The sequence below is a fragment of the Leucopleurus acutus genome (assembly GCF_964270905.1).
Source record: "Leucopleurus acutus genome assembly, chromosome: X".
Taxonomy (NCBI): Eukaryota; Metazoa; Chordata; class Mammalia; order Artiodactyla; family Delphinidae; genus Leucopleurus; species Leucopleurus acutus.
In genome coordinates this window covers 112,367,784-112,383,430 of record NC_139148.1, presented here as the reverse complement: position 1 = coordinate 112,383,430, position 15,647 = coordinate 112,367,784, and the positions used below count along the sequence as shown (strand labels likewise).

Genomic DNA, 15,647 nt, shown 5'->3' with positions numbered 1-15,647 from the left:
ATGTTTGTTGATCATGTGTCCAACTCAAAAGTACTGCCTCAAAGATATGAAATTCCATCAGGAATATAATTTTTCCTTTTCATTGCTACTATGGAAACCCCTTTTGGATGTTTTTTCTTGGTTTGCATGCATGAGTGGTTTGGATGAAAGCTGCTGAAGTAATCATATGCAACTAGACTATGAGAAGAATGGGAAACATCTTAATCATCCCAAGCTCCTGTGGTGTGTACACTTGAAAAAAAAAACTCAGAAAACTATAAAATTCTGATGAAAAAAAGCCAAAGAAGAACTAAATAAATAGATATTTCATGTTCACGGATAGGAAGACTCAATATTGTCAAGATGTCAATTTTTCCCAACTTGATTCAATCAAAGCCCAAGCAAGTTATTTTGTGGATATAAAAAAAAAAAACTGATTCTAAACTTTACGGAGAGGCAAAAGACCCAGAGTAGTCAACACAATATTGAAGAAGAAGAACAAAGTTGGAAGGCTGATGCCTCCCAACTTGAAGACTGACTGTAAAGCTACAGTAATCAAGACAGTGTGGTACTGGTGAAAGAATAGACAAATAGATCAGTGGAACAGAAGAGAGAGCCCATAAATAGACCCACATAAATAGAGTCAACAGATCTTTGACGAAGGAGCAAAGGCAATACAATGGAGCAAAGATAGTCTCTTCAACAAATGTGCTGGAACAACTGGACAACCACATGCAAAAAAATGAATCTAGACACAGATTTTATACCCATCAAAAAATTAGCTCAGGGCTTCCCTGGTGGCGCAGTGGTTGAGAGTCCGCCTGCCAATGCAGGGGACACGGGTTCGTGCCCCAGTCCGGGAAGATCCCACATGCCGTGGAGCGGCTAGGCCCGTGGGCTGTGGCCGCTGAGCCTGCGCATCCAGAGCTTGTGCGCCGCAACAGGAGAGGCCACAGCAGTGAGAGGCCCACGTACCACCAAAAAAAAAAAAATTAGCTCAAAATGGATCATAGACCTAAATGTGAAATACAAAACTGTAAAACTCCTAAAAGACAACATAAGAGAAAACCTAGATGACTTTGGATATGGCAATAACTTTTTAAATATAACACCAAAGTTGTGATCCATGAAAGAAATTATTGGTAAACTAGACTTCATTAAAATTAAAAAAACTTTGTGAAAGACAATGTCAAGAGAATGAGAAGACAAGACATAGACTTGAAGAAAATATTTACAAAATACACATCTGATAAAGGACTGTTATCTAAAATACACAGAGAACTCTTAAAACTCAACAATAGTAAAACAAACAACCTGATTGAAAAATGGGCCAGTGACTAATAGACACCTCACCAAAGAAGATATATGGATGGTAAATAAGCATATGAGAAGATGCTCCACATCATATGTCATCAGGGCAATGCAAATTAAAACAACAATGAAATACCACTACAAACCTATTAGAATGACCAAAATCCAGAACACTGACAACACTAAATACTGGTGAGGATGTGGATCAACAGGAGCTCTCATTTACTGGAGGTGGGAATGCAAACTTGTGCAGCCACTTTGGAAGCCAGGTTGACAGCTTCTTACAAAACTAAATATGCTCTTACCATACAATCCAGTGATTGCAGTCCTTGGTATTTACCCAGAGGAACTGAAAACTTATGTTCACACAAAATGTGCACAGAAATGTTTATAGCAGTTTTATTCATAATTGCCAAAACTTTGAAGTAACCACAATGTCCTTCAGTACGTGAAAAGATAAAGTGTGGTATATCCAGACAATGGAGTATTATTCAGCAAAAAAAAAGGAGCCATGGAGCCATGAAAAGACATGGAGGAAACTTAAATGTATATGACTAAGTGAAAAAACCCGATCTGAAAAGGCTGCATACTGTATGATTCCAACTATATGACATTCTAGAAAAGGCAAAACTATGGAGACAGTAAAAGATCAGTGGTTGCTGGGGTTGGGGTAGGGGAGAAGGATGAATAAGTAGAGCACAAAGGAATTTTAGGGCAGTGAAAATACTCTGTATGATACTACAATGATGGATACATGTCACTATACATTTTTCAAAGCCTGTAGAATGTAAAACACCAAAGTGAAACCTAATGTAAACTATGGCTTTTCGATGTTTATGATGCATCAGTGTAGGTTCATCAGTTGTGACAAATGAACCACTCTGGTGAGAGATGTTGATAATAGGGGAGGCTATGCATGTGGGAGGGTGGGTGTATATGTGAAATCTCTGTACTTTCCCCTCAATTTTGCTGTGAACCTAGAACTACTCTAAAAAATAGTTTTCATTGACTTTAAAACAAGGAGGAAGGAAGGAAGGAAGGAAGGGAGGGAGGGAGGGAGGGAGGAAAGAAGGGAGGGAGGGAGGGAGGAAGGAAAAAAAGAAAAGGGAGGGAGGGAGGGAGGGGAGTGGGGTGAGAGAGAGAGGGAGAGAGAGAAAGAAAGAAACACTGAAATGCCATCTGGTAAAGGGCTTTCAAATTCTATAACTTCCTGCCAGTTCGAGCTGTATTGTTTTAACCCTTGTAAAGAGCTGAAATTAAGGCTGTGTCCACCACTTGTCCATCAGTCCATTTCTGTAAAGAGTTGCCAGAGTTTACATTGATAAGTGAGCTAGATACTGAAACCTTAATACAACAAATTATTTTGCTTGTCATTTCTTCTTAGCTGATAATAGTAGAACTCTGAATGTGGATTCCACTGCAATGACACTACCCATGTCTGATCCAACTGCATGGGCCACAGCAATGAATAATCTCGGAATGGCACCGCTGGGAATTGCCGGACAACCAATTTTACCTGGTATGCTATTTTTAATCACCTCACAAGTGTTTCTTTTTATTGACCATATGGACATAAATATAACAATATGACACAACTTATTTTGAAGTTGACATTTATCAGATTCTGCCTAGAGTGTGCATTTTTGTAATATGAGCTTTATAGGTTGGGTGGCCTGTAGTTACTAGTATAGTCCCTATTGCACTATGGGCAAGCTGGGGGTATATCTGATGCAGGATATGGTCACTGAATATTTAACTCATTGCAATAAAAGTACAGCAGGATTTGGCAAAGAATTACAAAGTTTGTCTAATTTTATACATTTCTTAGAGGAAGCAAATAAACATGGAGCTAGAATGAGAACTGACTTAGATATCCCAAAAATCTTAGGTTCCTAGAGGGAAGGACAGGAGATAGCGGGGAACATCCCAAAGACTATTGTTAACATTGAATAACTGTTCATATTTTTTAGAACAAAGTAACCTGTAAGAGAATGGGCATGGTATACTAACTCCATCTCCACTAAAGATAAAATCAGAAGAAAAATGCCATGTCATCTGAAAGGCTTAGTTTAGACACAGAAAAGCTTCCTGGACTATCAGAGCCATTAACCATAAAAATAGGTTTGTGAATGTGCCTTGGGCAACTCAAATTTTTTATCGCTCTGCATATGACCTTAAATGACCATGAAAGTATTGTGAGTATTGATTTGGGGGGTTACAAAGAAATTTTAGCAAGTAGGCAAATTTGCAAATATAAAATCATGAATAATGATATAAATGTTATAAAATAATTATAAATTTGATCAAAAAATGGGTTTATGAAGACATTAAGGAATTGTCATATCAGGAAGCCTGGGGTGCTTTTTAAACATCCTAAACATTAATCTCCCAGATTCACTTGTTATCCTACTTAAAAGCATGACAGGACCAAGACAATCTAGGCCAATCTAGGACCTTGCTACTCAAGTGTGGTCTGCATAACCTGGGAGCTGTTAAGAATCCCAGAATCTCAGGCCACAGCCCAGACCTACTGAATCAAAGCTGCATTTTAACATGATCCCCATGTGATTCATAAGCACATTAAAGTTGAGAAACAGATCTAGAGTGATGCCACTTAGGGTTGTTGTGAGAATTAAATTGTGCTTAGTAAAATTCCTGGCACATAGTGCTCAAAAATGTTGGCTATTAAAATACTTTAAAAATCATTATTAATATATTTCTCATAAACATTTCCAAAGGGTGTAATTTTTTATTTCATTTTTCTTCATTAGTTTATTATAATAGAATTTAAACTAAAATCTTATATATTATTTTATAGCTTTATATAGAGTGGTCCTGAATCACAATCACAATCACTCTAGACTATCTCTTATAGTCTAGAGTGACTAGATTATCTGATTTGGCTTAAATATTACCAATTTATGGAAGACTGAACTGTATGGGTATATGTCCCAGAAAAAATCTTGAGGCCAGACCTACTCTGTTACTAAGAGGACTAAATGTTAGCTTAGATTATTTGTAAATTACCACATTTAAACATAACTCTATGCTCACAAAGTAATCTTCAGTGCTTTGCCACCCATCTATAATGTGGAACAAAAAAAGGCCTAACATTGAGAGTAAAAAATCATCCAGGCCATCGTTACAGGCCCAAAGCTGTGCTAGGGTCAATATCAGGCATAGAAAATTGGGGTAGGTTTTCATAACAGTAGCTCAGAGGGCTATTTCTGTAGAGACAGTAACTTGCTTAGTACAGGCCTCAAAGACAAACTGCTCGGGTTAAATCCTGGCTCTGCCACTTGCTAGCTATGTGACCTTGAGCAAGTTACTTGACCTATCTGTACCTCAGTTTTCTCATCTGTGAAATGGGGATGGTTATAGTATCTACCTCATAGGATTGCTGTGAATGTTAAATAATATACTTAGCACAATGCTTGGTATATAATAAGCACTCAGTGAAGGTTAACTGGTGCCATTATTATTGCTATTAGTCATATTACATGTTATTTAAGATAAAGGAAATACTAACATACTTCCTTCAAATAGCTGCTAAGCTGCCATTTAGACTGAAAGTACTTCGGTACTAGGCAGCCAGTGTCAGCGCTAATCACATCCACCCCAACTAGACATTTGAAACCTCAAGAGTGATTTTAATTTCTACTTCAAGCCCCTTTGCCTCCCTCTTGTTTTCTTAAGGACTATGAAGAAATGGCTTCTCATGGTCCCCTTCAACCTTGTGACTCAGGGATCATTTAGCTATGCTCCAAGGAAAGTTACTTGGGTTTTTTGAAACCTGGTCTTAGAAATACTGATATTTAGTTCTCTTAAAACTAATAATAATAATAATAAATTTAAAAAATAAAAAAAATTTTAAAAAATACTTCTCCCCGATAAAAAAGGGCTTCCCTGGTGGCGCAGTGGTTGGGAGTCCGCCTGCCGATGTAGGGGACGCGGGTTCGTGCCCCGGTCCGGGAGGATCCCACGTGCCGCAGAGCGGCTGGGCCCGTGAGCCATGGCCGCTGAGCCTGCGCGTCCGGAGCCTGTGCTCCGCGGGAGAGGCCACAACAGTGAGAGGCCCGCATACCGCAAAAAAAAAAAAAAAAAAAAAAAAAAAAAAAAAAGTATACAGGGCAATAGCACTAGGCTGAGACATACTTTGTAAAGCTATGTGTAAAATCACTTCAGTTGTATGTGAAATGATTTTTCTCCTCTCCATATTATTTTAGGGAAGCAATTTACTCATCAGATTAGAACATGGGTTCTGGATATAGACTGCCTGGGTTCAAATAAATCCCTGCTCTGACATTAAGTAGCTATGTAACCTTTGGCAATTTACTTAACCTCTCTATGCCTCAGTTTCTTCATTTGTAAAACAGAGATAATAATAGCACCTATGACATAGCATTGTTATGAGGATTAATGAGTTAATACATGTAAAGTCTTAGAATGATGCCTGACTCACAGTAATTCCTCAGTGAACTCAGCTATGATTATTATTATTTCAAGTTCACATCTGATATATGGCTCACAAAAAGTTGAATTATGGCTTATTTCTATTCTTAACAACAATGAAGTATAATGAATGCAGGGACAAATTTTTCCCTGGAGAAGAACTGGACAATGGCAGGTGAAGAGAACAGTGTGTGTCTGACAATGCTGGTGACTGCTCCTTGTAAGTCTGGTGGGGGGTGTCCAGAGAAGCAGAAAGTTGGCTCCACACGCCAATGCTGCTTACCCTTCTTCTTGCTAGAGTCTGGGAAACAGGGGGCCTGCCACCTTTTTATGTAATGTTTTAACTGAATGGGATAAAACATCCCCCTAATCCTCTTCCTACTGCCCCAAATTCCTTAAAATGGAAAAGGAAGCAAAGGAGCCACATGGAACTCTTTCCTGAGGTCACCCATTGATGGCTTAGTAATTTAGCTACTTTTCTGCCCCTTAGAAGGTTTCCTTCTTAGCCGGCAGAGTTTTTCTTTGTCCTGTCTCATTTGGCCTATCTGTGACAACAGAAAAGGCTTTTGGCATTGATGAAAAACAAATGATACATAAGCTTCCTTGACTTCCCCCAGAGAGCTCAAATCCATACTGTCATGGATGCTGAATCTCTTAGACACATACTTGTCATCTGGGCAGTGTCTAGCTTATTATCTTCCTTAAGCATGGAGCAGAGACTGGCCATCTCTGGGGTTTGGTGTAGAGCTCCCTTTCATCTAACATGGTGTTTTTTGTACAACTGCTGTTCAATAAAGTTAATCCACAGTGATGGCAGATTGAAGGTCCCCTCTGGCCGGCACCTGTCTTTCTTGAAAGATTATTTGCTTCTCCAAGCTCGTCAAATAAGACTAATGTTAGTTTTCACATGAAGGGAGGCACCAAAAAGAGTCAGGCCGCCTTTGGAGCATTGTTCTGCCCATCATCCCAGATGAATCCAAGAATGGACCGATTAAAGGGTACTCAGTGAATACTGTGTGCTGCTTCCTTTACTTTCCCCTAAATTAAAATATCCTTAGCATCCAAGTGTGGAGCCTGTGAAGTCCCAAAGAAGAAGTGTCCCTCATTATGGTGTCTCCACTATACTGACTATGCCTCCTCCATAATGAGAGATGTTGGAAAATATGACTCATGGCCCTTATTCCCAGAGCAAGACGCTGCCCATCTATGAGAATTGTCATTCTTAAGGAGGCAGTTCTCACTGGATGCAGCAGGCAAACTCTGATGAGAACAGAAAGAAAGAATGAAGATGTGTGACACATGATAGACCACTGTTCTTCAAGCTCCTCAAGGAGGCCCGGACTTGGGTTTCTATTATTTTAATATCTTCCACAAATAGAATATGCTTTCAGTGGCAGATAATGTTGAGATCCTGAGAAAGGAGAGCACTGTTCATCATCATGGTGGACACTTCACCAAGAGCCGATAATATATAAACCACTGTACTAAATAGAACTAATGTCTCTCCAAATCAAGCTTGAATCCTACCAAGTGATGGGACTCTCAGAATTCCCCCATGGAAACTATTATGAAGAGTCCAGTAGAGTGAGGTGGTTTATTTATTCATTCATACAAGGAATATTTACTGAGGCCTGCTGTAAGCAAGATACTGCGAGGAGCCCTGGGGATAAATCAGTGAACAAAAAAGAGAAAGATTCCTTCCCTCATAGTGACTAGAGTATTTTTAGAACCCCCATATTTTATCCCTAATAAAACCTGTTCTCATTTGAGCTGCCTCTTGACCCTCAACAACTCAAAGACTTCCTAAACATTTTGTTCCTTTGTGCTTTTATTCACCCATCCATGAATTTAAATATATTGAGCTAGGTCAAGGGGATACCAAGGGGGCCTTCAAGCTCAGAATCCAGTGGCAGAGGCAGCAAAGTCCATATCACTACACTACAATGTAGCAAGTGTCACAGTAGATACATGTAGAAAAGTATTGTTTAGCCATAGTAGATACATGTAGAAAAGTATTGTTTTAGCCAGGGTAGGATGGAGGGGGTGCTAGGTGGGTAGTGGTGATCAGGGAAGGTTGACAGAAGTCGCAACATTTGAGCTCAGTGTCCAGGGATATATAAGAAAGTGTCAGATGGAAAAAAGGAACTAAGAACAGCCTAAACAGAGGAAGTGGTACACCAACGACCGGAAGGTATGCAAGACTATACAGTGTGGGGAAAATGGTTAAATACTGAGCTGATTTACATCACCCCATTCCACAAAATATTTGAGGCAGCTTATAAGAAAGATTACAGTAAAAGAAAAAAATTACAAGTAAAATAAACCATCATCTGGGAAAATATAAATGAGAATAGAAGGGGAAGCCCCAGTAGGGAGGTTAATTAGAATTGAGATATGTAGGTTATAGGATCCCACCCAGTTTCTAAAGGTGAACTGCACTTGTGACCAGGTAGCCAAAACAAAAAGGGAAACCTGATCAGTTATATAATTTGCATTTTCCCTGAAGAGAAAATATACCAGTCCTCAGCAGAAGTCAAACTTTTCATGGCCCTTAACACTTGTGTGTGTTTGACACTTTAGCTCTGAAAGACTTTTTTCATAGGGATCTTCATACATAAGGGTGCACACTAAGTGAGGTAGTTGAGTCATCTCCAAACACTGGGCTGGAGCCCAGGACCAGTTGATATTGCTTTCTCTCATCCACTGCAAAATGTAGAAACTAAGAATATAGTGAATTTTTCATGAAGCTAAATTTGCTCAATTGAAAGGACTGTTCTTTATTTGGAGATTATAGATTTCCTATATTTTTGGTTTTGAAATGTTCTGTCTTTTGTGAATTGCATGAATGGCATGTGGTTAATTTTTGTTACTTTTTTCCATGTCTTAGCAAATTAAGAGGTTGGCAACCTTAAATATATATATGTATATATATATATTTCTTATTCATCTCTAAAATCCAGAAATCTAGGAACCAAAGATGTAGTGTGAAATGTCCTCCCTAATGCCTTTCCAAAGGTGTTCACAGAATCCCTAGATGAGAGTCAGGGGCATGACCCTGAATCTGTCAAATGTTCTAACAAGGCAAGAACACAAAAAACAAAATAGGGAGGAATAGGGGGAAGGTGGACTAGATATATAGATATTTGCAAAAACTTATACTAATGAAATAAAGCTTCATTGGTTGAAATTTGGGATCAAAGTTGATATTTATTAGGGAGAGTCTTATGAGCTGAAATTATGCCACATAACCCACCCAAGCCCAGCTTGCTGCCCCGTTTGTCATTGTACATGAACCAGGCCCTACCCCAACTTTCCAACTGACCTGAAACAAGGGTTTTGATGATCTTCTGGAGAAGCAAGACAGATTTTGGTACAATTTGAGAGTCATTGTGCAAAAATTTAGAAACTTGTGTTCTATTTCCAAGAGGGCTTGTGGTAAGTCCAAGGTCATCTCACAGCTCAGCCAAGCTCTCCTTAGAAATCTGTGTTCCCTCTTCAGGTTGGCTGCCTGAAAAGTCTTTTCAAGATCTGTGTAGAGAGGAGGCAGCCAGGACTGTAGTGAGTTAAAATTTCTCAATACCCAGGCATAATTCTTAATTTTCCAATGAATTTTATAGGAACTCTAAAGAAATAGCAATAATGTACCAGAAATGTATACCTGAATTGGAATCATAACTTTCTATAAAATAGCTTAATTATGCATATATAATTAGATCCTATTTGGAACATTTATTTTAGACTAATCCATAGTTGCATTTCAGTGGTTTTACTGTGAATACAAACTACCTCCTGGTGATCAAGGGTCTCTGGAATACCTAAAAGATTGGAAATGCCTTTAATGGACCTGGGCGGGGGACTTGGATGGGGAGAAGTCACTAAGTGTAAGCAGAGGCTTTCTGAGGGTATGAAGAGGACTCCAGCCAGCCAGAACCAGGTCCAGTTCTGAAAAGGCAAGCAGGATAGTAAATATGTCAGCTCCTATATCTGCCTATCTCCAGTTCATACATTGCCACAATTCCAACTTCTCCTGTGAGTCAAAGTTGAGACTTCAGATTTAGAACAGAGGGCTCTAAATTATCCAATGCTGTGACAACACATATATTGAATATCTCAACAGGAAGTTCTGGCTGTAGAGATAAGCAATCCTATGGTAGCCTTTTGGACAGGAACATTTGAAGGACTCTACAGGTTGAGTAGGTAGATAACGGAGCTTAGTCTGACAAGAAGTATCTTTTTTTCCTGTGGACCCATGGACTTGTGAGAAGCAGAGTAGAGTAATGATTGAGAGCATAACTAGTAAAAGCCACCTACTGTGTGGCCTTACTGTGTTATCTCTGTAAGCTTCAATTTCCTCACCTGTAAAATAGGGAATAATAATATTGGTCATTCCTTAGGATTGTTCTGAAGTTTAAATGAGATGATGTGTATAAAACCTGAAAATTCATGTACACCTGATCAATGGGCAGTAGTATTATGGACAGCATCCTCTTCCCCTGCCACAAAAGTAGATGTTGCTGTCTATAGGAAGAAAGCCATCGTGAACTGGCCTGCCAGAAAATATCAAGGGTTGAACCATAAAATTGGCATATGTGGTGTCTTTGTCAGGCATTAAAGATGGGCAACCTCTAAGGTTTCTAGTGTTTTGTAGACATCTGTAGTCTTTGTACATCTGGTAGTGTGTTGTCATCTGGCATTGTTCCAACTGGTCCTTCTACACAGCAATAGTACAGTGACAACTATTGCTCAAAGACAGTGGCTGTGGGGCCCTGCTGGATCCCAAAGCACCTTTTCAATAATCGGAAAAATAATGTCAGTCTAGTTAGGTGCTTAGTGTACTTTCTATTTTAATTACTTGAAAATAGCTAACTCTATTAACCAATCACACCCCACTCCTCAGACGTGCTGCATATTCTGCTTACCTATTGCTGTATGACAAACACATTATAACTTAGTGGCTTAAGACACAATGACTTTATTATATTTTAAGATTTTTCTGGATAAAGAGTTTAAGCAGGACTCAAATGGGCAATCCACCTGTTCCACATGGTATCAACTGGGATGCCTCAGCTGTGGTGGGATAGTCTGGAGGTTCCAATACAATTTTATTCATACTCATGGCACCTTGGCAGGGACAGATAAAACACTGGGCTCAGCTGGATCCCTCCCTTTCCATTTACACTAAGGCCCTCTCCACATGGTCTCTCCAGCATGGTAGTCAGACATGTTACATTGTGACTAAAGCTCCCATAGCAAGTGTTCCCAGAGACAAGTGGAAATTTTATCTCTTAAGGCCTGGCCTTGAAAACAGGCACAACATCCCTTCTGCTGTATTCTATTGGTCAGAGTGGTTCTAGAGCCCATCCAGATCCTCAAGGGGATGGGGCATAGACCGCACCTCTTGACAGGAGGGGAAACAAAGAATTCGTATCCACCTTTAATCCACCACACTTGCAAAAAAGAATTATATAGAAGCATTTTGTTATTCGTCTGCCATGTTTTTCAGCATACCTGTTTCACCTTATACCTGTAATTAAATTAATTCATTAAAACAACTGCCATACTACATTGAGAGGCAGTGCAGTGGTTAAAAGCATTAGAGTTAAACTAACCTGGATTTGCATCCTAGATCTTGCCTAGGTTATTGGCTGTGGAATCTTGGGCAAGTAACTAAACCCTTCTGAGCCCCAGTTTCTTTATCTATAAAATGAAGGATAATAACAGTACCTAGCCCACTGGTCTTTTGGAATGAGATTATATAAAATGCTTAAGCACAGTCCCTAGCACAATGGAAGCACCCAATAAACAATTATAGTGATGATAATAATAATTGATGATAAAGCATTATAATTGTTTGCATGGCTGTTCCCAAACTGTACTCTGAAGTTGAGGATTTTATCTTATTCCTTCAACCCCAACACCTGCAGAGGGGCTGGCCTCAAAATACGGAAGGACATACAAATGGTTAGACATATGGATGACTGGACAAATGACATTTTCCTCCATTGTAGCTCCCTGGCTCAGATGTATACAGAGAATGGAGGATGATAATATTGCTAGATAACTACTCTATGTTGAATTAAGTGCAAGTTGCTAGGCAGCAGGAAGACTTAAGGCTACACTGAAACATTACTTAAAATCATATAATAGAGATGTAATAGAGCTGCAACTCAGAGGAGCAAGGTGGCGCAACTGAAAAACAGCATTTGCAGCATTTCCAGTAAGCTGGGAGTTTGGAATGTACATGAATCAAAAGACGGAATACAAACCAACATCTTATGACATTTCCATCAATGGCAGTGCCAAGAGTAAAGAAGGCAGTAGGGAAAAGGCGTTAGAAGAAGAGATGGTGGTAAAAGCAAAACAGAACAGGATATTTATTGTGAAAGGACTTTAGGGGAATACCCTGGCCTTTTCCACAACCCTTTTTAAAAATATTTATTTACTGGGGCTTCCCTGGTGGCGTAGTGGTTGAGAGTCCGCCTGCCGATGCAGGGGACGCGGGTTCGTGCCCCGGTCCGGGAGGATCCCACATGCCGCGGAGCGGCTGGGCCCGTTGAGCCATGGCCGCTGAGCCTGCACGTCCGGAGCCTGTGCTCCGGCAACGGGAGAGGCCACAACAGTGAGAGGCCCGTGTACCGCAAAAAAAAAAAAAAGATCCTAAATAAATAGATAAATACATAAATAAATAAATAAATATATAAAAAACAAAAAAAGATCCTAAATAGATAAATACATAAATATATATATATATACTTTTTTTTTTTTGCGGTACACGGGCCTCTCACTGTTGTGGCCTCTCCCGTTGCCGGGGCACAGGCTCCGGACGTGCAGGCTCAGCGGCCATGGCTCAACGGGCCCAGCTGCTCCACGGCATGTGGGATCCTCCCGGACCGGGGCACGAACCCGCGTCCCCTGCATCGGCAGGCGGACTCTCAACCACTGCGCCACCAGGGAAGCCCCGGATCTTTCTTTTTAGTTGCGGCATGCGGACTTCTTAGTTGCAGCATGCAATCTCTTAGTTGCGGCATGTGGACTTCTTAGTCGCAGCGTGCATGTGGGATCTAGTTCCCCAACCAGGGATCAAACCCTGGCCCCCTGCATTGGGAGCATGGAGTCTTACCCACTGGGCCACCAGTGAAGTCCCTCCACAACCCTTTTATAAAATGATTTCAAATCTCCTTCAGAAGTTTAAATTCCTAACATAAGTGGTAATACTATGTACATGTTGGCTGTACTCTTCAAGCCAGAATAGGGCCTGAAAAAGGGAGAGAATTTCTCTGGTGTTCTATTCCCAGTGTATTTTAGTGTTGGACTTCTTCGATTTTTTTCAGATTCTGCAATACTTGTATAAGGCCCATGATTTCAAATGGTTATTTTCTTGGTTGGTATTGGAAATTCAAGTCTACTTTGGTTTTAATGGTTGAAGATAAACAAAAGAAATAATCAATGTGTAGGAGCCCTTGGAATGTCATGTACAATGTACATCCTGCCCTCTAGCAAGCCCTGCTAGGCAGTGTAGCCTATGGAACTCTTGGCATATTGAATGCAAAGAAGAAAGGGAGTTTATCTACTCTGGCTTTAGCCATATGTCATGAATACACTTGCTTTTAAATGAATTTCATAAAATATTAATGTAATCATACCAAACAGCACAGTGGTGAGTACATCAGTCAGGAGTTATATTTATCCTGTGTATTTGTTTTTTGTTTGTCTCCATTTATTAGTAGACAGTACATGGAGACAGGCATTTCTTTCTCAGTCGAAGTGGCAGAACTTGTTTAATGAACTGATGTTTCTGTAATCTGTGGTAAGGTAGAGTTGTGAGTGACAGAACTATATGAATAACAATGAGGAGGCAGGCAGAACAATAAAAGGAAGACAAACATTTCAGTGGGGGGGGGGAAATAGATGGGATTGTTTAGTTGGCACACAATCTAATCTGATCTTTTCCTACTGAAAATTAACAGTTTGTAAATGGGGGAGATAATGTTAACAATTTTTCCAAAATCTTATACACAAGGGATCAAATTTTCCAAAGACATAAATGGCATTCTTAACCACAGTGCTCTCATTCTACAGCATAGGAACACAGAGTGTCAGGGCTCCTGGAAAAGAAGACCTGGACGCCCTGTCCCCCTGCACAGAGCCTGACATATAGGAAGCTATCACAAATGTTTGTGGGATGTGGAAGTGAATGCCTGAATAAGTGAATATATTAGTGTGTGGACGCATGTTTTGAATGGAAGGAAGGAAACTTACCTATCAGGACTACCATGTATCATGCCAGAGGTTTTCATATCTGTTCTGTCCTTTCATCCTTTGAGCTAAATGTCATTATTTATCCCTACTTTTACCAAAAAGGAGATGGAGGCACACAGATATTAAGAAACATCCCTCAAGGTCATATAACTAGCATGTGGAGGAGAGTAGAGAGATGAGAGTCTCAGGGAGGAAGGGAAGGAGTGTGTGTGTGTGTGCACACACAGGCATGTGTGAATACTTGCATGTTGGGTGAGATAACATATGAGGGCTAAAAGTAAATTTGTTTTCAGAAAAATAAAATTTCCTCTTAGAAGAAAATTCTTTCTTCCTAAACATGTTCAAGGTCTTGGCATCTCAGCATGACAGGCATGTGGGAGGATGCGGAATGCCCTAGCTCTCTTGGACTGGCTTGCAATGGGAGGTGCTCATGTGCCACCCACCTGCCTATCTGCCCAGTCACAAGACTCCCTCCTTCTGGGCCTATCGTACTTGAAGTCCTGCTTCTGTATGAACCACAGGTTCTTCCCACTGTTTAGATACACCTCCTTCAACATCTTAGAGAACCACCCAGGGGGGTCAGAGCCACCTTGAGGATATACTTAAAGGCACTGTCCCTTGGGCCTGAGTGGTGAGCAGGGTAAAGTCTGGGGGAGTAGGACCTGCTACTGCTACCATGACTACCCCTGCATTATCAGAACTCCTTATGCAATATTTTCTTTGTTTGCAATACACTGTGCATTCTATAACAGAGGGCAGGGGTGAGAGGTTCTCTCAAAGAACATGCATTTTGTTATAGAGACAAAATTTAAACAATGAAATCAGTACCGCCTTTAGACCCAGGTAAGCGGGGCCCCTGCCGTGGGCCCTCACATCAGGGGACCCCGAGCTTTGGAATGACTGTCCAGATATTTTCTAAGTCCCTCTCCAGAGCTGAGGACTGGCCAGGTAGATAGTGCCATCGGGGTAGGTGCCCCAAGTCCAGAGCAGCTCCTCTGTGGGTCTTGATGGCAAGAAGCAGCTTTCTCAACATTTTCTAGGTTCCCCTCCAGTGCCTGGGATTCACAAAGGCCTGCAGTGTCATCTAAGCAAGGAGCCCCAATCTCAAATTGAACCTATGTGGACCTCAGTCCCCATTTCTCCCTTTGAGGCACTCTTCAATCCTTTACCCGACATGTAGACTCAAGTAAATGCCCCCAAGAAGCTTCAGAGCTTGTGCCTGTGGAGTCCTCCCAGAGTCTTGGTTCCAGGAGAGTATCCTGGCAAGTAAATCACTCCGGCTATATGGTATGGTATTTCTTTCATGGTATCAAATGGGCTACCAGAATAGTATTGATGCTGATTTGTGGTGAATCAATTTTGTATCTAGACAAGCCCCACAAAATATGTTTGGGGAGCTCCCACACATCCTAGAAGCACCCCTGAATGAAACAAAAGATGATGCAAAATAAAATTCGGTGGCAACGGGTGTAGAACAGTTTTTAGATAAAGAGATAAGAATGAACCAGTATTATCTGGAAAGGTGGGACTTTAAGCCAGGCCTTGAAGCATGGGGAGAATTTGGGGAGGCTTGAATGACTCCAGGCAGGCAGGGAGAACAACAGGAGCAAAGGCACAGAGAATAGTTATTTATTGAGCTTTTTTGT

General features: G+C 40.6%; 1 protein-coding gene across 6 annotated transcripts in view; it reads left to right on the top strand.

Moving 5' to 3' along the window:
* The window catches only part of ENOX2 (ecto-NOX disulfide-thiol exchanger 2), a 283,748-nt gene that overhangs the window by 207,651 nt on the left and 60,450 nt on the right, over window positions 1-15,647 (top strand). For all 6 annotated transcript variants that reach the window (XM_082864650.1, XM_082864649.1, XM_082864646.1 and 3 more), the window contains one exon: window positions 2,675-2,809. In XM_082864650.1, the coding sequence (XP_082720776.1) occupies window positions 2,713-2,809 (97 nt within the window). In that variant the 5' untranslated portion in view covers window positions 2,675-2,712. The remainder of the gene's footprint in view (window positions 1-2,674; window positions 2,810-15,647) is intronic.